The sequence below is a fragment of the Sardina pilchardus genome, chromosome 14 (genome assembly GCF_963854185.1).
Source record: "Sardina pilchardus chromosome 14, fSarPil1.1, whole genome shotgun sequence".
NCBI classification, from domain to species: domain Eukaryota; kingdom Metazoa; phylum Chordata; class Actinopteri; order Clupeiformes; family Clupeidae; genus Sardina; species Sardina pilchardus.
The window spans coordinates 33,856,504-33,879,964 of NC_085007.1; the positions used below are offsets into that span (position 1 = coordinate 33,856,504).

At 39.7% G+C, this 23,461-nt stretch overlaps 1 protein-coding gene across 1 annotated transcript; it reads left to right on the forward strand.

Moving 5' to 3' along the window:
- Window positions 1-1,225: 1,225 nt before the first annotated feature.
- tbca (tubulin cofactor a) lies at window positions 1,226-23,437 on the forward strand. The gene is made up of 4 exons (XM_062555045.1): window positions 1,226-1,385; window positions 6,302-6,407; window positions 15,586-15,672; window positions 23,137-23,437. The coding sequence occupies exons 1-4, from the start codon at window positions 1,333-1,335 to the stop codon at window positions 23,215-23,217; spliced, it is 327 nt and encodes a 108-aa protein (XP_062411029.1). The 5' UTR covers window positions 1,226-1,332; the 3' UTR covers window positions 23,218-23,437.
- The last annotated feature ends 24 nt before the right edge of the window (window positions 23,438-23,461 follow it).

Sequence of the window (23,461 nt, forward strand, 5' to 3'; positions counted from 1 at the left end):
GTTTTATTCTTAAAATGAGGCAAAAATCAAGTTTTATGGGTATTGACAGTATTTTCAGGTTTACTGGAAAACGAAATGAAATATCCATAAACCCCTCTGGACATGTCTTTGGATTTACTATATATACAACATGAAAAAAGAATTTTGGACCTGGCTTTGTCTAATGTTGAGTTTTTGAGATTTGAAATATATGCAAATTAGCGCATAATTAATGAGATAACGCCTAATTAGCATATTCAAACATTAAATTACAGAAAACTTGCAATACATTTTTTTTCACACATTTATGTGAGTAATCAGCTGGTGAAGTTTCATGATGATATCTGTAAGTTAATGTTTTTACCCTATTCAGCTGTAGTGTCTCCCCTTAAGACCCCTCTTGAACGGTCCAAAACTATTGCTGGGATGGAGAGTAGCTACTGGGCAAGTCATTCCACCAACATGGAACCACTGATGAAAAGAGTCTTGAATTTGACCTAGCATTAGTTGGTCAACACAGACGCTCATCAGAAGACCATACTGGATGGTTGGGAATCTTGATCATTTAGCCTAATTAAAATAGCATGGAGCAGATCCAGTCAGTGTCTAATAGGTCAAAGTGAGAGATTTAATTTAATGTAATTCTGTCCACTATAAGGAGCCAGTGGAGAGATATACAGTATTATGCCATGTAGACAGAATAGGGATTTTGATGTTCCTGCAGGCCTATGTTTGTTTTTCAACTATGCCAAGGTATTCGGTTTTGTATTCTATGACCCCCTTAAAGTGAAGTTAAATCTTGAAAAACAGAGTATTCCTTTACTTTGCTTTGTGTAAAAAAATCATGAACTTGATAAATAATTTGTTAATAATTTGATTTGGAATTTTTCCATTGCATTTGAGATACGGAAATAAAAAATATTTCATGTATTTTTTTTTAATGTAAAACTATGAAGAAAATGAGCACTTTTCGATGATTTCACTATGCCAGATGCTAAACTGCATTTTGTAATAGCCTGCTGGTTGACAATAAAATTGAATCTAATCTAATCTAATATGCTTACCTACAAAGGCGAATCTTGCATAAATATGTGCCATTTGAGAGTAGCCTACATCTATAAGGATTCCATTTCACCCAACTTTTAATATACAGAAGTTAATGTTTTCACAAACACAGAATTTGGCCATCAGATTCCGACTTTTATTTTGAAGGATTTACGAATCGACGCCATATATTGTCGCTGGCTTCACATAGTTTTCATTAATACATAGTTGAGCGTGACAACCGTGGTGTATGCAAGCGTTGGTGTCTACCATTTACATTTTAAAGAGCATTAACTGAAAATAGTCATTATGGCAGATCCAAGAATACGACAAATGAAAATAAAGACAGGAGTCGTTAAGCGGTAAGGACCTGTTTTGATATTTGCTAGCTGTTCAGCTACGATAACGATTTTCGTCCTGTGAAGCTATCTGTCTATGGCTACGATAAGGCCAGGGTAGGCTAACCTTATCACACCGTTAACGTCTTTGTCTCCGTAGCATTAATCTTAAATGTAAATGTTACATAAATGTATGATTTAGACTGGCCATCGAGTTTAGGGTTGTCAGTGGCCAACTGGACGCATGCTGTCAACATAAGTGTTGCAGTTTTGCTATGTGGATTCTATGAATGAGAAGAGTAGGCTAATTTGATATTTAACGTTACCAAACATTGTTTTCAGCCCCAAACAAAACCTAAAACCGTCTGCATCTGTTTCGCCTAGCCTCCACGAAGTTTATTATAGCCGGTAGCAGTCTTGATGAAGTCCATAATTTTCGGAAAATATATGGGAGACCATATGACGTCACATATAGCTGTGTCTGAATCAATAGGCGAGTTCGTGATGGCGCAGAACTGCCCAGCACAAGATGCACGTGGTTAAAAATCTGTCCACGATGGTCTAGATGGCCGGGCGTGTTTACGACTCGGCAGTTGATATCACATGGCCTTAACTTATTGCAGGAGCAAGGCGAGGCAAGGCGGCTGCTGAGCAGCAGCGCAGCACCTCTCTAGAGGTGCCTCTCATGCAGCGTTTACGTCCTCCCTCGCTCCTCGGGCCTCGATCCTCACTGATCTACATAAAGAATGATGGGGCGGCAACAATGGGATAGTCTATCCCTTCCTCTATCTTTCTATATGTTGATCAGTGACGGTACGGCCAGATCTTTCCGACACTTCACTTTGTCGTGTCGCAACCCGCTATTTCCCTATGGGTGACGTCAAGCGACTTTAACGGACCCGCAAAGCATTCCGGGAAGGCAGCGCTGCATTTGAAAACCTGTCGCGCGACAGAAAAGCTGGCCGATCCCCAGCTCTATGCAAATGAGTCCGTTGAACGCGAGCCGTCTGTCCAATGAAAGCACGAGGTAGTAGGTTCGTCGTTGTAGTACAACAGTGCCCGTGAAACTTGGTTCCGTATACAAGTCAAATTCATGTTTAAACGAACTCTTCCACGACCAGCTAGTTGTCCATAAAATAAACGAAACTTGGATTTGGAGAAATACATTGACTGTTGGTGTTTCTGGTGAGGATTTGAGAATGCATTGAGTAGTTTAAATAAAACAAGATTTCAAAATGGCTTGCATAGTTTGTGAAGGCTATTAATATTTTCGTATGCTGTTAAATACATGCCTAAAATGGTGGTTCATTTGTGAGAAACACTTGAGACAAGTTAAAACGAACTGCTTATGAACTGCTAACTGACAATTCAAACGAAACGCCCACTCACGACAAACGAGGGGGAGACGTGCGACACCTTCCGACACATATGTAGTACAAGTCTGTCCACACCGTGAGGATCGAGGAGCGAGGGAGGACGTATAAACGCTGCATGAGAGGCACTCTATGTACTGCGGAACCTAGACCCTGCCTTCATGACGTCAGGACTTTGCCCTAATTGGCTTTTATAGCCCTGACGTATGTGCTAGACTAACCAAATTGATCAGTGGCGTTAGAAACAGCTATTAAATGAGATACCCACTACCAAACATGCATAAACACGGACAAAAAGACAAATTGTAGAAAGCCACAGACGGCAACCAGTCACGCTCACACTCACCACGCACTCACTCCGCACATGCGAAATATGCAGCGAATACGATGCGTGTTTTTAATAGCTTTAAAAAATAAATTCATAACGAAACGCAATATGTGGCGGCCGGCGTTGAGCAACTCTAATTGGCTCATGGAGGCACGTGATCAGACAGTGGTTTAAGGAGCGCTAGAGTGGCTTTAAAATAAACAGCAGAGAGGGTTTTACTGTCTATGGTTAAAGCAGAGGATCTTTAGTATGCAGCGTTCTATGGACGGAATGATGCATTTAAAATATCGCTCCATAACGCGAATTTGATCGGGGGAAGCCAATATCGGTATCGTGATTAAAATTCGATATATTGTGCAGCCCTAGTTTATTTACTTTTTTGGTGAAAGTGTCTTGCCTCAGGCTATAATTCAATACAAACAACTGAATTAGCATATCCATTCTGTAAACAGTGTAATGACACTGGCTTGTAAACGTGAGCTACGCAATCTTTTGGCGCTTGAAAAAAACCCATGGAATTATATTCATATGCTGAAATGTATGCCACTGTACCTGGGATGAAGACATTTCACATGCAGCGCAGGCAGTCTTGAGTCTGCCCAAGACGTGAGAACTCATTCTGCAGAGTTTGGCTTGTCAACAAATGCACGTGTATCCCCTGTAGCTCCATTAGTGGGTTAGCTTGCTCAGCCATATGCTGTCATACGAAAGTAGCTCTATCACCTCGGTGTCTTATGCTGCCAACCAAACTGCTCGCGAGCTGGTTATGTGCTAAGTTATAGCTCAAACCATATAAATCTACCTCATACCAAACAATTATCTTGAAAAACAACGTTCTTCTCATGTGTAAGATTCTGTCATATCTTACAGAGCTTTTAATACCCTGAGTTAAGGCTTTATGCAGCCTCGATACGTTTAGATAGCCTATTATGTTTTGCTTCTTAGATACCCCACTGTGTAGCTGTGACGGTAGTAGAAAACACGACTGGTTTCCAGCAGTAGGGGGACCCTGAGAGCAAAACTTCCATGGTGTTGCTTTAAAACATTCAAACAATTGTATTCACGAAACCCCAAATATGTGCTACAAAATTGCATAAGGAAAAGGCACCTTCACAATTCCTTAAAATGTTTATGCAATTATTTTAATCAGTTTAAAAGAATAAAAATAATATTTACTCACCTATTACTAGGTAGAGTCTGTGGCCAAAGCTTTGGAGCCTAGTCCAATTATTTAGGGAAGCTGCCTTCACCACGTGCACTCCGTTGTCTGTTGTAATGCAGACAAGCCTCTCCTCTTGCAAGCTCCATCAAGTACCATCGCTTCCCTCAGACCCTGGGCAATTGACTCTCCCGTGTGTTCTTGTGGGAAAAAAAGACGTTTGCAAGCATCGACTCTACATTACATCGATGAGGATTTTGCAATGCAGAGTGTTGACCAAGAATTTGAATCCTTTGTTTGTCACCGTGTTTATTGGGCACATGAAATGCGACTGCATTTGTTATTTCACTGTGTCTTTGGGAGGAGGATGGGTATGGTGATGTGCTCATGGAGACACGTGATCAGACAGTGGTTTACGGAGCGGCTTTAAAAAAGTTTAATGAGGATCGTTCTATGAACGAAATGACTAATTTTAAATATCGCTCGATCACACAGACTTGATTGTGGGAAGCCAATAATATCGTGATGGTGATTAAAATTCGATTAATTCTGCAGCCCTACTAGGGCTGTCAACAAATATTCTATATTCAAATTTATATTCGAATAGTTTTAAAAATCAGACATTCGATTATGAAAATTTATATTCGAATGTTTAAAAACACACCGGCAGTAGCAGAGGTGCCGCTGTCTGCTTTGTGAGTGGATGTGCTGTGTGAAGGGTCAGGGACAGGTGACAGGAGTCGCATAAACACAGTCATTATTGAAAGTTGACTTCATTGGAAGACGGCAGAAGGTGCAGAGCCCAACTCTACCGCAGCAGAGAACGTGATTTTAACCCCCTAAAATCTTAAACGCCACGCCTGGAAGTACAGTAGGCTACTTTTTTGTATACCGTAATTAGCCTACTTTGTATTTTTGGAGCCGCGAAATCAAGTAGGCCTAGCATGTAAGATACAGTTAGCATACCATTCGACCACTAGTAATGAGGTCACATCTCGAAAATGTACACCCAAATGATCATAGCATATTGTGTGGAACTACAGCTAAACAGCCACGTATTGACACTTATTTTGCACGCCCGCTGCCACAAGCACATGTCTGCAACAAGAGAAGGGGGCAGCCTGATCTCACCAAAAGGCGTAGAATGACACGCCGGTTTCTTAAGTCATTTGCCGTGTTATTTGACGCATTTCATGCTTTTGGCGTACAATGCCACGCTCTTAAGTGTCCATTTCAGCAGGCCATCACGCGTCAATTTCGTTCATTTGTAAGAAGACCGATCAGTGTCGTGGATGGGGCAGGCTTCAGGGAGTGCAAGCAATGAGGTACCGTATCCTTTTGGGATTGAAAGCTGAGAAGCTGATTAACGACGCGATGTAACAGCACATGCAACTAAAGTGGGGTTTTATATAGGCTAGCCCATTGTTTCAATCATTGAATGAAGCCTGCTATAGAACATACAAGAGTCACAATCTTAAATTGGTTGTACTAAAATCTTTATCAGCACTCAACATTTGTTTGTTGTTGTTGTTTATTTTCCGTTGTGCGCAGAAAACGAGGGTGCGGGTGAGAGAGAGAAAGTGTGTGTGTGAGTGCGAGAGAGCAAGCGAGAGTGAGGTCTGCGGTCTTGACCTTTGATTTACTTGTTTTTGAGTAGGCAATACGTTGTCAAATATGTTTATACTTAAATGAACTACCTTTTACAAGTAGTTACGTCTCTTTGTATTAATTTGTCCGGTTATTGACGTAATGCGTGTCATTGACAAAATACGCAACCAGATATTCGAATATAGTCGAATCTATCTGTTTTTTTAGGGCGAATATTCGAACGTCATTTTTGAGCAATTTTGACAGCCCTAAGCCCTACTCCCTGGCCTCTCTGGCTCTGGCCTCCCTCTCCTGAGACTCCCTCTGCATTTTCAGCAGCACCACCTCCAAGTATCAGGTTGGATGGGCAACCGAAGTACAGTATTCTGTGAAAATAATCAAATAAAGCTTTGTGTTCAAAACTCAACATTTTTCCTTTAATGTCATTGCAAATGTATGCCAATTAATTAATGGATTACTTCTTTTTTTATAGACTTGCCAAAGAAGAAGTCCTGTATATAAAGGAAGCCAAACAACAGGAGGAAAAGATTGAGCGTTTGAAAGCAGAAGCCAGCGATGAATATTTGATCAAGAAACAGGTTAGACATTTTCTGCTAAATATAACGTTCATAATCTACAGCAACCTCTTTATATTACACATTCATATATATAACAAATGCAATAACAATTTAAAAATAGGATGTTAATGTTTTCACTACTTTTAGTTATCTGTTTAAATCTCGTGTTCAATCAGTGGTTTTCTTACTTTACGTTAGTCGTCTTACATGCCATGTTTGACTGGATTAGGGCTGTATGATATGACCAAAATGACATGTCTTGATTAAGGTCATTTCATATCCTGATGACTATATAGGGTATATTGGAGTTCTTGGCTGGGCTCTGTTTAGGCTTACAGAAGACATATTTTTACTCAACATAGGCTCTTGATTTTTTTTCTCTTATTGAGATCAGTAGAAACACTTTCCGAAAAAGCAATGAAGAGAAAAGAAAATCCATCAGGGACTGAACAGCAGACCTCACAAGTTTGAAAAATAATTTTGGATCTCATATTCAGAGCACCTTAACACCTTGTGGGAATATACAAAGATTTTTTTAATATTTTTTTCGTTAATCTGCATTACCTCTTCTTTTTAAAAACACCAACCAACTGTCTTATGCGAATCTTTCTTTTTCATTTTCCACCCTAAACATGGACAAAATGCACCATTGAGATCAATATGTTTTGTCCCCACCCGGCAATTTCAGTGATTCAGTGATTTTAGTGGCACCTAGTGGTTACTCTATACAAAACAAATCTCTCAATAGATCTCTATGGAGCATTTTGCCCTTGTTCAGGGTGGGAAATGAAAAAGAAATTCAAATTGGTGTTTTAAAAAAGAAGAGGTAATGCAGATTATAGAAAAAAATATTTAAAAAATCTTTGTATATTCCCACAAGGTGTTAGGGTGCTCTGAATATGAGATCCAAATTTATTTTTCAAACTTGTGAGGTCTGCAGTTCAGTCCCTGATGGATTTCCTTTTCTCTTCATTGCTTTTTCGGAGAGTGTTTCTACTTATCTCAATAAGAAAAAAAACCCAAGAGTCTATGTTGAGTAAAAATGTGTCTTCTGAAGGCCTAAACAGAACCCAGCCAAAAACTCCAATAAAATTTTGATCAACTTTGAGGGACTGCTATGACCATGCAGGATCATCCAGACTACTCGTGGTGATTTTACTGCATACTATTCCTATTTATGCACCAGCCTGCAAAATTTGAGCCTCCTACAGATTCTAGTTCTTGAGCAATGAGCTTGTGAACTTTGACAAAAAAAAGAGGCAGAACAAATTTGACACCCCCCTCCCCCTGTAAATCTGGCTGTTACTTGAAAAGTATTGATCTTAGCACAAAAACATTTTACAGAGTGTCTCCTGGGTAACATAGGCACACATGGTATTTTTTTCAGATTTTTTTGAGACGCAAGTGCGTGGGCTCTGGTTGATTTGGCGTGGAATGACCCTATATTGTTTTATAATTTCTGTTAATATGATGGATAATCTATCAAATTACCACATAGGGAAAAACTCTATGTTATATTTTGTATTGCACTCAACAAATAAGTCATAATTGGTAAAAAAAAAAAAATGACCCATATCTGACCATAGGGTGAAAGTTGCGCATCAATCCACTTTTGGGTTGTGACCTATAATGATTCTATTACCTATTGTATCTTGTAAAGGTCCGATCCTATTCAAACTTCACCTTCATTCTGCTGAAGGGCACTTCTTGCGATTTTGCTTAGACCCCAAGTCATTGCTAGTCATTGTTATTGTTTTGTGCTAGCCTCTTTAGCAAACCGTCTGGAAAACAAATCGTTACATTGTATCGCACACACAGCAAGACCGTTAAATGTATGAATTGGTGACCGGATTGAAGCAGCAATGTAATCTAGTGTGTTAAAGCATTACATCGTCATTAAAACGACCAACACGGTGCAAATACAAACAACATATATATCATCTCATCTTGACTATGGGCACAGCCATGTCTGTCGTAAGTAAGTAAGTAACATTTATTTATAAGGCACATATAAAATACAGTTTACACTGACCACAGTGCAGTACAGGTGCAAGTTTAACAAGCAGAAAAGTAGATACAAAATTAAAAGAAACATTAAAAATATAGGTATAAATAAAATAGAATAAAATGAAAATAATAAAAACAAAGAGAAAGCAATCATACACTGACAGGGAACGCCAGGGAGAAGAGGTGTGTTTTTAGCCTAGATTTAAAACTGGTAACAGAGGGAGCATCTCTGACAGGGGGTGGCAGCTGATTCCACAGGTGAGGTGCAGCTACTGCAAAAGCTCTATCGCCTCTTTGCTTAAGTCTGGAGCGTGGGACATGCAAAAGACCCATGCTGCAGGATCTGAGGGCCCTGGGGGCTGGGCGGAGATGGATGAGGTCTGATATATAGGGTGGGGCCAGACCATTAAGAGCTTTAAAAAACATCAATAAAATCTTAAAATGAATCCTATACTAGGCCTGTCGCGATATTCAATAAATCAATAAATCGCACGATAAAAAAAATGAGCTCGATAACTTTTCCGGCCGCGATAATTTCCATTTTCATGCTTGATTGTTTTTCTTCTCTCTCTCTCTCTCTCTCTCTCTCTCTCTCTCTCTCTACGAAAGAGAGGATAACCACGGTGCTTCCTTTAGCGCAGCCTAACGAGGAGTGAACCCTCATGTCAGTCAGTTGTCAGACATGTATCTTTCAATAACATGACGGACAACTTTACTTTCTTACATTCATTTGATGAACAGGCTAGACGAGGCTTTGGCGATTGGCCTAAGCACACTGAAGAGGCTTTCTGTTGTAGCTTGACAGGTATGGGGGTAAAAATAGTGATAATAGAGTTCAGAAAATCATGCTTATGAGCTACGTTTTTTCATCATCTGATAAAGACACACTCCGCAAAGTCTGCACTCCGCTGAGAGCTCAAGAATCAGCCAAAACAGCCGGCAGCTCCGGTTAAAATGTCGTAAGCTAATTGTCAGCTGTGGTGAAATGTGTTCGTAATCAACGTTATATGTCATAAACGTAGCATACCTATGAAAAGGCTTTGCAGTAGGATTATCCGATGACCAACTTATTGCTTCAATTTGTGTTTTATGTGACGTGCAGATGCTGGGTTCATGCCGTTTTGCGCAAGTTTCAAATGTTTAGCTGACTGCGTAGGCCTAATTGATCAGCTATGATGACATTTAGTTCCGTGCATAAGGCTTAGCAACTGTCACTCTACACGCCCCCTGTTGCATGTCACGTTTTAATTTGCTGGCCCTTAAACAGAGTCTTAGTAGAAACTGAGAGTCCATTGTATTTATTGTTTTTGGTTGTTTTGTTCATTTATTGTGGATATTTAAAAATGTCTTCCCGTTCCAGTTCCTTATTCTTTAGAAATACAAGTTATTGATCTTTGAAAAGGTGTACCTGCATTATTATGCCATTATCATTATATTAGATAAAAATGGTCTCAGAACGGCAATATTATCGTTTATCGCAATAATTTCTGGGACAATTTATCGTCCAGCAAAATTTGTTATCGTGACAGGCCTATCCTATACTGGATTGGCAACCAGTGGAGAGAGGCAAGGATGGGGGTAATGTGCTCCCTCTTCTTAGACCCAGTCAGCAGTCTTGCTGCTGCGTTCTGAACCAGCTGTAGGCGTGGGATGAGTGTCTGAGGAAGTTCCAGGTATAATGAATTACAGTAGTCCAGCCGTGATGTAATAAAGGCATGAATTACTTTCTCCAGGTCTTTAAATGATAGAGAGGGTTTAAGTTGCTGATTACTCTGAGCTGGTAGGAGCTGTTCTTTACCACAGTAGCAATTTGCTTATTAAAGCAAAGGTCAGAATCGAAGATGACACCCAGGTTTTTTGCACAAGATGTGACATGGGGGGAGAGAGCACCCAGGTCTGACATGGGGGAGACTCTGGATTTAGAAGGGTCGAAGACAAAAACCTCCGTTTTATCCTTGTTAAGTTGGAGGAAGTTATTTCCCATCCATGCTTTGACCTCCTCAAGGCAATCTAACAGGGTCTGAAGGGAATCTCCAGACCTGAGAGGTGTAGATACAGCTGTGAGTCGTCTGCATAGAGATGAAAGGAAATGTTATATTTGTTGAACATGTTGCCTAGAGGGAGCATGTACAGGGAGAAGAGGACTGGACCTAAAATAAACCCCTGGGGGACCCCACATGACAGAGAGATAGAAGTTGAGGAGAATTGACCAATGGACACTGAGAAGGATCTATTGCTGAGATATGAGGAGAACCATTGAAGAGCTGTACCTCTTAGACCAACACATTGTTCCAGACGCAGCAAGAGAGTGGAGTGGTCAACAGTGTCGAATGCAGCACTAATGTCTAGTAGGACCAAAATCGCTAGGGTGAGGAGCAGGTCATTAGTAACCTTTAGCAGTGCTGTCTCGGTGCTGTGTAGTGCTCTAAAACCAGATTGAAAGGGCTCTAAAATACCAGCAGAGTTTAAAAAAGGCAATAATTGCAACTAGAACATTTAATTCCATGGAAGGAATTACCATTGCATGTAAATGCAAAGAGGTTGCTGTGTAAAACATTGTATTAGTTAAAAAGACAATTTGACGCCGTAAATAATAGATAGGCCTAATAACCCAACAGTTCCACTGAAATTACTATGAAGTGATTTATGAAAATGCATTAAAATTGTGGACTATATAACACTTCATTTATTAGAACTAATAATATAATAATAATAATCTTTATTTATAGAGCGCTTTTCTAAACATAGTTTCAAAGTGCTTTACATATAAAATAATAAACAGAACAAAAATAACACAACAATGAAGTGACTAAAAACAATACAAATAATACATATCAACATTGGCAAGAATAAAGAAAATGTTTTTGTTTTTTTTCCAACAATAGAAAAACTGCAATAATCAAAACACTACACAAGGCAAAACAAAACCAAACCAAGACAAAAACAAAAAGACAAAAACTTAAATAAACTCCTTAAAAGCTTTACGGTACAGATGAGTTTCAAGGAGGGATTTAACTCATTGGCTGCCAGCGATTTTCAGTGCAGAGCGCTCCATACTGCCAGACGTTTTACAGCATTTTGACTGTTTTTCCAAGATCCACCGAACGGTGAGTTTTATGACTATGTACACATCGAAGGTACCAAATGAAAGGGTAGACTCTCTTCTTTCACCAGGAAAAAACGGTTTGTTTCTATCGTTTTCCGTTCTTTAGTAATCGTCAGTAGAACATGGGTTAGTTTTGCTAAAACACCTGTTTTTCACCAAAACATGGAGAAAACGATCTTTTTGTGAAAATCAACTTTTTAACGTTAGCGTTTCAGTAGTATGTCAACCACGATTGCACTGTTATCTCGTCAGTCTCGTCAAGGTTGCTAGGGACTCTGATGGTCGCTATAGACTCTGAACAGGACGGTAGACTTAGCAAGCTAGCACTAGCAAAGTTGTTGTTAGTCTATATAGCAATATCCAATGTAAATGGATCATACCGTTCACGTGTTTTCCATCCTTGATGTAAGAAGTAAGCAAATTTATTCCCTGCATCGCGTGCAAACTAGATCCACTGTGGTCGATCTTCAGTGTGTTTACTTGCTGCATGCTGCATGCTGTCTCTGCACATGCATTCTAGGCAGATACTAATCATCCAAATGGCACTGCTGCCATCTAGCGGTTCGGATCGCTAGTACAGTCTGTTTACAAGCCTGAAACTCTGCCAGATCGTTCCCAAGCCCACCCAGGAGCCCTCCCCATTGAAAAAAGCAATTGACGTCTATAGACGTCAATGGCAGTGAACGTATGTGTCTAAATTGACGTTTAAAGACGTCAATGGCAGTGAATGAGTTAAAAGATGGAACAGTATCAGCTAACCTTATTTGCTCAGGCAGTGCATTCCAAAGCTTTGGGGCTAACACTGAAAAAGATCTGTCCCCTTTAGTTGCAAGCTGTGACTCAGGAATGGTCAATAAACCTTTGCCTGCAGACCTTAATGCGCGTGTAGGGCTATAGGGCACTAGCATATCGGAAATGTAACCAGGGGAAAGGCCATGAAGAGCTTTAAGAGTCATTGCACGAGAACCAGGCAAAACCAGCAGGAGGTAGGAAGATGGGGGTCGGCCAAATCGGCTCATACTTTGTATATGTGATAAGTATGTGGAACTATGAACAGCCATATACTTAAAACCCTCGAACTCTTTTTGTTGTGGAGTTCTGGGGCCCCTCTCAGAGAACCTCAAAAATCCAACAATTCATGGCTGAAAATGACTGAAATTGCCATTTCTACCCTGATTATCCTGATAAAGATATGAACATGAGCTTTATGTTTCCATAGAGCTTAGGTAGAATAGTTTTAAAGACCAAAAGGTGCACTAGGGGGTTATCTGCACCACTGAAAGCAGAATTTTCATCCCTCTGAAATTGGTCATTTTTAGGAGGCATTATCTCACATTCGCAGTGGCTTTGATGGATGGTTTTACTGTTGCTGGACAGAGGAACATCTTCTGATTCAAAAACAATTGTCATCTAATTGGGCCACACATAAAATGAAAGAGGAGAAGCAGATCTTTGCATTGATACCAAATACATCGATCATTTCGTATGATAAAATTAGACGAAGTTACAAACAAATAATAATGGCATATAGCTTTGGCTACCTTTTACTCTCGTTTGATTTCCTTGTGAAACCGCAATCAAAAAGATATGGCACGCATGTCAGATGAAAGAGGAGAGCTAGAGCTATCCACAGATACCAAATACAACCTTCTAGGCCATAAAACAGACGAAGTGACAGCAAAATAATAACTTAATTTAGCTCCACTTACCTCGTGTTTTTGTGTGGCATAATAGCCTATGTTCATAATCCAATGTTATCATGTGTTTCTCTATGGCAAGTCACGTTCATAACACGGTTTTGAGATCCTAACAAACTCCTGTATGGTATCGAATTCAAGACTCATATTGCATCCAAATTTGTTTGACAAATAAACACTTTTTGCCTTTACTTTGTTCATTGCAATGCAGTAAAACAAATTTTATAGAGAATCATCATCTGTGCACGTCATGTGTGCTACCGCAAACAAGTCATGTCAGATCAGCTAGTGTCACAAATATGGAGCGCAAAAAGTGCCAAAAAGTCATTTTTTCATCACTAAATAAAAATTGCCATTTATTTCTGGAAGGCACACACCACATATTTCTGTAAATTGCTCAGCCCCAAAGTATACCTCCACCATGGTTCTTATATTGCCATTTTCAGGACATTCAGGCCTACACAACCATGCAAGTCATGTCGAGCTGTCAGCTTGCTGTGGTGAGATACACGTCAAAATGTAAGAATTTGTATAGTACGCTTTTCAAATTTTTATTATTTAAAAATCTAAATCAAATCAATGCAAGTATTTATACATGATATTGTGGCAGATCTGGATAGCCTAGACTGTGCTGAAAAAAACAATATGTAGCATGTGTGGCACTTGCAATGACCAGGATAAATGCTTCTAACTAGAGGTAGTGAAAATGCCCTTAAAACAGCTTAGGGCTCATAGGGTTAAAACACACTGGAACGCAACCAGCAGAGAGACAGGAGTTAAGAATGACCTGGATACTAGGGCCGATGGTATCAAAGGCATCTTTTATGATGTTGGAAGAGACAGCATCATTAGGTGAGGTTGAGGGCTTCATATGCTTCACAATGTCCCTTAGCTCCTCAAAAGACACAGGTGAAAAAGACTCAAAAAGTTATGTAACTCCTATATCCTGCAGTGGAGAGGTTGGCAGGAGGGGGGTGAAGGTCATTCTGATATGTTGTATTTTATCAATAAAAAACATGGAAAATGTCTCACAGAGGTCAGTTGATGCTTCAACCTGAGAGGGGACTTGGGGGGTTAATAATGGAATTTAAAGTGCTGAAAAGGATTCTGGGTTGGTGGGAATGTGTGCTGATGATGCTGGAGAAGTGCGCAGCTCTAGCTACTTTTGCAGCTGCCTGGAAGGCTGATAATGAGTTCCTTAACATATGTCGTAGGAGACAGTGAGGCGGTCTTTTTTCCACCTCCGCTCAGCTCTACGACAGGCCCGCCTTAGAGAGCGGGTCGTGTCGTCTAACCAGGGTTGAGATTTCTGTTTCGGAAGTCTATGCTTGAAGGGAGCAATAGAGTCCAGAACAGCGGAACAGGACGTGTTAAAAATTCACAGCATTTCATCAGCGCTAGAGTAAGGTCGTAAGCCCAGCTCGGGGTACTCGCAAGTACTCCGAGGTAAAGGGGGCGTTCTTCTGTAAAATGCTGCAAGAAAGCTGGGTAATTTACATTTTCCAACTCGGGCGGGGGGACTTACTACACTAATGGATCGCAGGGATACATTGACAAAAATTAACCACATTTGGTGGCCATGTGTGTTATTCCTACCACTAGTCAGGGACAAAGCTCTGGCCTAGGTTGTGGCTTAGGGACACTATAGCGCCAACTAGCACATTGTCTGTTATGGTTGACACATACATTCACGACTGATCAAATTTGGTGGGCATGTGAAAGGCTTGCAGGAAAGCAGAGCTTAACACAATTCTGTCATTAATCCTCCTTCCACTATATCCTCTCTGCCTTCTACAACAGAAATAAAGCCTTTGAGATGTTTCTTAATTTCTTTATTGATAAAATTGACAACCTAAAGTCTCACATCTCACCCTCAATTTCTAATCCTGTGTGAATTGTGAAGGTGATATCAATGAAGGGGTCCTATGATAACATGGAACTTGTCCTGTTAAGATATTTTTGATTGAAATAACTTTTGATTTAATTTATATCACCTCCTAATACGGCAAATTCAACAAATTACTATTTTTAGTTCTTTACAGCCTATCAAATGTCTTGAAACTCTGTTGTGCATAATAATTTTGGAACAGTGCATTTTTGTTTTTCATGTTTGAAAAAAATACTGTTATCATTGGGAGGTTTGTTTTAGGAAAAATTAGGAACATTTGAGGAAAATATGATTTGCATAATACTTTGAAACACAGTGTTTTTTTTGTTATATTCGTAGGGCTGCATTAATACTGTTGCATTTTCTGACCTTAATTTTCCTCAGACATAATAATTGTCCTGAGTTTTATATATGCTACCATAATTATGTCCATGGAATGTGTTTTTTTGACTGTGATAATAGTTTCATGTGTGCTTGTCTTCTGCTCTAACAATTTGTAAGATTGAAGTGCTGCAGGAGTCTCGTATGATGATTCCAGACTGCCACCGACGACTTGTGACCGCACATGCTGATCTTCTTCAGTTGCTTGTGAGTCCAGACACACAGTTTCATAGTACTGATATAGGCTGTTTCATAGTACTGATATAGTGAAAGGTTTGGACACACACAAACACCCACCCTCATAGTTTTTAAAAACAAAATATTTCTTACATTGCGTCGTACTTTGAGACTTTGTCTTTAGCATTGCTTTACAAAGTTCTTTATACATTAGGGTGGTCCTTATTTTTCAACTTTTAAAAGTTCATGCTCTCACCCCACCAATATGTTTGAATATACAACCCCTGGCAAAAAATATGGAATCACCAGTCTTGGAGGATGTTAATCCAGTTGTTTAATTTTTTTTAGAAAAAAGCCAGATCACAGACATGACACAAAGCTAAGTTCATTTGAAATGGCAACTTTCTGGCTTTAGGAAACATTAAAGGAAATCAAGAAAAAAATTAGTTAATCAGTAACAGTTGCTTGTTTTAGACCAGCCAGAGGGGAAAAAAATATGGAATCACTCAATTCCAAGGAAAAAAATATGGAATCATGAAAAACAAATTGACAAAAGAACACTTCAACGCACCACTAGTACTTTGTTGCACCACCTCTGGCTTTTATAACAGCTTACAGTCTCTGAGGCATGGACTTAATGAGTGACAATCAGTACTCTTCATCAATCTGGCTCCAACTTTCTCTGATACCAGTTGCCAGATCAGTTTTGCAGGTTGAAGCCTTGGGATGCACCATTTTCTTTAATTCTACTACAGATTTTCAATTGGATTGAGATCCAGACTATTTGCAGGCCATGACATTGACCTTATGTGTCTTTCTTCAAGGAATTCAACAGTTTTTGCTCTATGACAAGATGCATTATCATCTTGAAAAATGATGTAATCATCCCCAAACATCCTTTCAATTGATTGGATAAGAAAAGTGTCCAAAATGTCAATATAAACTTTATATAATAAATAATAATATAAGCATTATTGAAGATGTAACGATCGCCATCTCCCCAATGCCTTTACCTGACATGCAGCCCCATATCATCAATGACCTTGTTTTTTTCAGGCAGTTGTCTTCATTAATCTCATTGAAATGGCACCAAACAAAAGTTCCAGCATTGCAGCATTGCCCATTGCAGAAACGCGATTCATCACTGAATATGACTTTCATCTAGTTATATCCACATTCCAATGAGATTTATGAAGACAACTGCCTGAAGAAAACATGCACATTTCCTCAGTCGTTGATGATATGGGGCTGCATGTCAGGTAAAGGCATTGGGGAGACGGCGATCGTTACATCTTCGATAATGCTCAATCCAATTGAAAATCTGTAGGAGAATTTGAAGAAAATGGTGCATCCCAAGGCTCCAACCTGCAAAACTGATCTGGCAACTGGTATCAGAGAAAGTTGGAGCCAGATTGATGAAGAGTACTGATTGTCACTCATTAAGTCCATGCCTCAGAGACTGTAAGCTGTTATAAAAGCCAGAGGTGGTGCAACAAAGTACTAGTGGTGCGTTGAAGTGTTCTTTTGTCAATTTGTTTTTCATGATTCCATATTTTTTTCCTTGGAATTGAGTGATTCCATATTTTTTTCCCCTCTGGCTGGTCTAAAACAAGCAACTGTTACTGATTAACTATTTTTTTTCTTGATTTCCTTTTATGTTTCCTAAAGCCAGAAAGTTGCCATTTCAAATGAACTTAGTTTTGTGTCATGTCTGTGATCTGGCTTTTTTCTAAAAAATTAAACAACTGGATTAACATCCTCCAAGACTGGTGATTCCATATTTTTTGCCAGGGGTTGTAGTACAGACCAAAAGTTTGGACACACCTTCTCATTCTCACTCTTTACACGACTATTGACATTGTAGACCTACAATGAAGGCATCAAAACTATGAATTAACACATGTGGAAATATGTACTTAACAAAAAAGTGTAAAATATTCTAGTTTCTTTAAAGGGATATTCCGCCATTTGTGGAAATACGCTCATTTTCCACCTTCCCTCGAGCAAAACAATCGATATTTACGTTGTTCCCGTTCATCCAGCAATTCTGTGAGTCTGGCGATACAACTTTTAGCTTCAGCCTAGCATAGATCATTGAATCGGATTAGACCATTAGCTTCTCGCCTGCTAGCTTCATGTTTAAAAGTGACTAATATTTCTGGTAATTTTCCCATTTAAAACGTGTGTCCTCTCAAGTTAGAAAGTGCCATAAGACCAACTGAAAATGAACCCTGCCGTTTTTCTAGGCTGTTTTGACATGGAACTACATTCTCATCTGGCGTAATAATCAAGGCAACTTGCAGCTACTGGCACTACTACTGCTCGATGTCTATGGGGACTATTTTCAGATGCTGCGTACGATATCACTGCATTTCAGTTGGTCTTATTGCACTTTCTAACTTGAGAGGAGACACGTTTTAAATGGGAAAATTATCAGAAATCTTAGTCACTTTTCAACATGAAGCTAGCAGGCGAGAAGCTAATGGTCTAATCCGATTCAGTGATCTATGCTAGGCTGAAGCTAAAAGTTGTATCGCCAGACTCACAGAATGGCTGGATGAACGGGAACAAGGTAAATATCGATCGTTTTGCTCGAGGGGAGGTGGAAAATGAGCGTATTTCCAAAAATGGCGGAATATCCCTTTAAAGTAGCCACTTTTGCTCTGATTACTGCTTTGCACACACACTGCATTCTCTTGATGAGCTTCAAGAGGTAGTCACCTGAAATGGTTTTCACTTCACATGTGTGCCCTGTCAGGTTTAATAAGTGGGATTTCTTGCCTTATAAATGGGGTTGGGAATCAGTTGTGTTGTGCAGAAGTCAGGGGTGATACACATGGGGTCCTACAGAATAAACTGTTAGAATTTGTATTATGGCAAGAAAAAAGCAGCTAAGTAAAGAAAAACGAGTAGCCATCATTACTTTAAGAAATGAAGGTCAGTCAGTCCGAAAAATTGGGAAAACTTTGAAAGTGTCCCCAAGTGCAGTCGCAAAAACCATCAAGCGCTACAGTGAAACTGGCCGTCCCAGGAAAGGAAGACCAAGAGTCACCTCTGCTGCGGAGGATAAGTTCATCTGAGTCACCAGCCTCAGAAATCGCATGTTAACAGCAGCTCAGATTAGAGACTAGGCCAATGCCACACAGTTCTAGCAGCAGACACATCTCTAGAACAACTGTTAAGACGAGACTGCCTGAATCAGGCCTTAATGGTTGAATAGCTGCTAGGAAACCACTGCTAAGGACAGGCAACAAGCAGAAGAGACTTGTTTGGGCTAAAGAACGCAAGGAATGGACATTAGACCAGTGAAAATCTGTGCTTTGGTCTGATGAGTCCAAATCTGAGATCTTTGGTTCCAACCACCGTGTGGACTGCAGAGTGAAGGCAAAAGGGCCAACAAGTGCTTAGCATCTCTGGAACTCCTTCAAGACTGTTGGTAGACCATTTCAGGTGACTCTTGAAGCTCATCAAGAGAATACCAAGAGTGTGCAAAGCAGTATTAAAAGCAAAAGGTGGCTACTTTGAAGAACCTGAAATATAAGACATATTTTCAGTTGTTTCACACTTTTTTGTTAAGTATATAATTCCACATGTGTTAATTAATAATTCTAATGCCTTCGGTATGAATCTACAATTTTCATAGTCATATAGTAACTTGCCTTGACTCACATATGACCCTTGACCCCCAGCTCAGGGATGCATTAATTGATTTAATATTTTTTAATGAGTTATGTATTGAAAAATGAATGGCGGTTATTGCGCTAATTTTGGCAGCCCTAATTTTTTTCCTTGGAACAAGCCCTTTTGAACCTACTTTTGAACTTTTCCATTGGGATTGATCAAACATTCTGCGTCAGAATCAATAAAATAACTAGAAAAGCACTTCGAGAGCTCAGGGGCCCGTACTACAAAGCGGGGTTACTGGCTTAGCTGGGTAACTTCGAGAGTAAGTTTATCACATGTGGCGTAACTTCCCGGTTAACCCGTACTACGAAAGGTGGATAGGTTTTAACCGAGGTATGCTGCCATGGCAATTTACGCTGCATCTCAAACCTGCTCCAAGCAGGTGATGTTCTTGGTTAGCCGGAGGTTTGTGGTTAACCACACCCTTTATAGGCAAAGTACCACCCCACAATGTCAACGTAGGTTTCCTGGAAGATCCATATCCATTATTGGAGCGCAAATTGTAAGCGGCTCTCTTCGCAAGGCGAGGGTTTTTAAAGACCGCCAGAATCTTTCTCCATATAGAATATTCTCTATGAAAGATAGGCATATACAGTACCCTCCAGAATTATTGGCACCCTTGGTAAAAGTTGACTAAAAATAGGTATAAAAATAATCTTTAGGTGATTTATTGTACTCCCACAATGAAAACAATGTGGAAAAATATACCCTGCAAGGCAAGCAAATTTATTCTGAGAAAAAGGAAAATCTCATAAAGAAATAAATATTTTTAACAAAAACAGCTTGCTCACAATTATTGGCACCCCTGAAACATATTACGTACAACATTTAACAGGAGCATTTTCCTATGTAAATGCAACGTTTTAAAGTAAATCAGAGTGTCTGTGAACTTTCAGAAGTAGTTCTTGACGTTCTTTTTCACTATGGTATGAAAATGAAGTCACTCAGAGGCTAAATCCTCTAGTCATTTTTCAACATTGGAGAGACAAGAGAATACACTAAATTGAAATAAAAAGAAATTGTGTTGACATTTGTAAGCAAGAGAATGTCTATGGAAACTAGGTATTTTGTTGAAAATGCCTATATTTCCAGTTAAAATGATGAATAAAAGGTTCTAATCATCTGGAAATGTGGCAAACATGCTTGGACAAAGACCCATGGCTATTTTGCTCCCACGCACAGTATGGAGGATGGTATGATAGGCAAAAAAATCCATAAGAACCACTGTTGAGAGTTACAGACACAGCTATCATCTTGGGGTCACCAAGTCCCCCCCAAAAATCTTCAAAAGTGACCTCACTGCTAATAGATTATTTATACAGCATGTCAGGTTAAAGCCAGTAGAGTCATTTAATGAACAATGTAAATGGCAGGAATTACTGAATGGTACCATGACATGTCTGGGAGTGTGGTCTATTGTCAGATGAAAATAAAATTATGCTCTTTTGCTAAAAACACTTAAGGTGTCTTTGGCATACATAGAAGAATGACTATACTAAAAAGAACCCCATGCCTAATCAGAATTATGGTGGAGGGGCTGTGCTATTGTGGGGCTGTTTTAATTCCCAAAGGCCTTGGGAACCTAATTAAGGTGCATGGCATCATGAACACCGCGAAAAACCTGAACATTTTCCAAGGAAATCAAACAATCTCTGCCAAGGCCCTAAAAGTTGGTCATGATTGGATCATTCATCAGGTCAATGAACCAAAACAAATGCACAGATCAAAACAAATATGGTTTACTGAACACAAAATCAAGCTTCAGACATTGCCATAGCAGTCCCCTGATCTAAACTCCATAGAAAAACAGTGGGATGAGTCAACGAGAAGAATGCACAAGTGTGGACCTAGCAATCTGGACGATCTGGGGAGGTTTTGTAAAGATGAATGGTCTTAAATCCCTTACTTTGTATTCTCAATCTTTATGGGGTGTCAGAGAAGAATATTACATGCTGTTTTATTGACAAAGGGAGGTTTAAGAAGGTATTACAAGTAGGGGTGCCAATAATTGTGAGTGACGTGTTTTTATTAAAAACATTTATTTCTTTATGAGATTTTCCTTTTTCTCAGAATAAATTTGCTTCCCTTGCAGGGTGTATTTTTCCTCATTGTTTTCATTGTGGGAGTACAATAAATCACCTAAAGATTATTTTTTAGACCTATTTTTGGTCAACTTTTACCAAGGGTGCCAATAATTCTGGAGGGTACTGTACATTCTCAGCTGAGGGAATTCGTTGCATTTGTCAGCTGATCGCGGCAAAGTGGAGGCTAAGCATAGGCAATATAACATATTTTCATAATTAAGAAATAATAATGCAAGCTATAAAAAGGCCTATATAAACCTTCTGAATGTTTTTGAGTTTCATTTTCACCTGCTGCCAGCGGCACTGCCGTTGCATCTAAAATGTTCACAGGATAGGCATACACTAAATCAGTCAATGGGGCTAAACATTCAATTATCCTTATTAATATACATGGCATGAATTGTGTTGCATCTGTAGGACTCTTATGAACTCAAAATGTATTTATTTCAACACATTTCAGACATTCCGCAAGCTATTAATCCTCCGTAACACAAATAAAACTTTACTTTCATATACGATCTGCAATACGTTGCCAACAGCCTTGTCTTGCTTTGTTTGCTGCCGACGTATTTGATTTGTGTCGTAGAGTGGGTTTTAATTCCTCGCAACTTTTTATAATCATTGCGCATTCCTTATCCATAAAATAACGTGATCGCGTCATCATTAAAAGTGGTGATTTGCGCTGCAACCCGCCCATTTTATGTGAACGCGCACCAACTCTGATGAGGTTAACCCCAGCTCAACAAATCAACTTCTTACTCAGCGTCGTAGTACCGATTAACACCAATGAAGATAACCAGGTTTCGTCAACCCCGGTTTAGAAAAGTAACTCTGGGTTACATCTGGGTAGGTTGAACTCCCTTTGTAGTACAGGCCCCAGACCTCCGCCAAGCAAAAACATAAAAAACGGAAGCGAAAACGCCAAGCGAAAACCGCTTCCTGGATCCAGATGGTAATTCGGATCACTCCCAAAATGTAATCGTTTCTTCCTTGGGTCATTTCAGACCTTCCCTGAATTTTTTGTCGAAATCCATCCATAACTTTTTGAGACAGACAGACAGACAGACCCTGATGAAAACATAACCTCCTTGGCGGAGGTAAATAGTAGCCTATAGTTGTACTTACCCTGCATGAATAGTCAATATGAACAAGCAGCTGTAACAGCGTGCTAATTTCGACAACCCAACAGTATTCTAAGATTATCTTAGGGTTACGGCAGAGAGGGTTAAAGCGGAGCGAGAGGCACAAACGTTCGAACATTTCCACGTTCTGTTTTCGCAAAGGGGAGGGGGCGAAATCCCCCTTTAAGCAGACCTAGAAAGTGACGTTACATTCGAACTTAACTGCTTGCCAATCTGACAGATCGATATCCCACTATGACGACTTTGCGACACGCCTCTTTTTTTTTTAAAGGTTATTTTTTGGGCTTTTTATGCCTTTAATTGGACAGGACAGTAGAGAGAATGACAGGAAGCGGGTGGGAGAGAGAGCTGGGGTGGGATCCGGAAAGGACCACGGGGCGGGAATCGAACCCGGGTCGCCGGCGTGCGATGCAGGTGCCCCAGCCAGTTGCGCCACGGCTGGGGCCACGACACGCCTCTTTAAGCAGACAGGAACTGTTCGAATTTTGCTTCCATAGAGATGCATTATGTTGCTCTATCTTGTCAGTAATGAAGGATCTTTGGTTACGGCTTCAGTGTTTGAACATATTTACTGTCTTCTATAGGAAAATGAAGTGGATCTTGCAGAAACAGAGGAATTCAAAGAAGCACAGACCATACTGGATTCTGTGAAGCTTGATGGATGATTTGTCAGCCAACTTCACCATAATAATCTACCCCTGAAAAGCTCATGTTGATTCCAGTAAATAGTAATGGCTTGTTGTGAATGAACAATATATTCAGCTGTATCTCCACTTTCTTTCATATATTTTTTTAATCCTTGTTGATTTTGGTGATGTGTCTTGACCTTCTGCCTAGTTTAGTCCCTCTCCACTTGCGTATTAAAATTACACTTTCTACAATGTGCTTGTGGTTGTCTTTTTGCTGTTG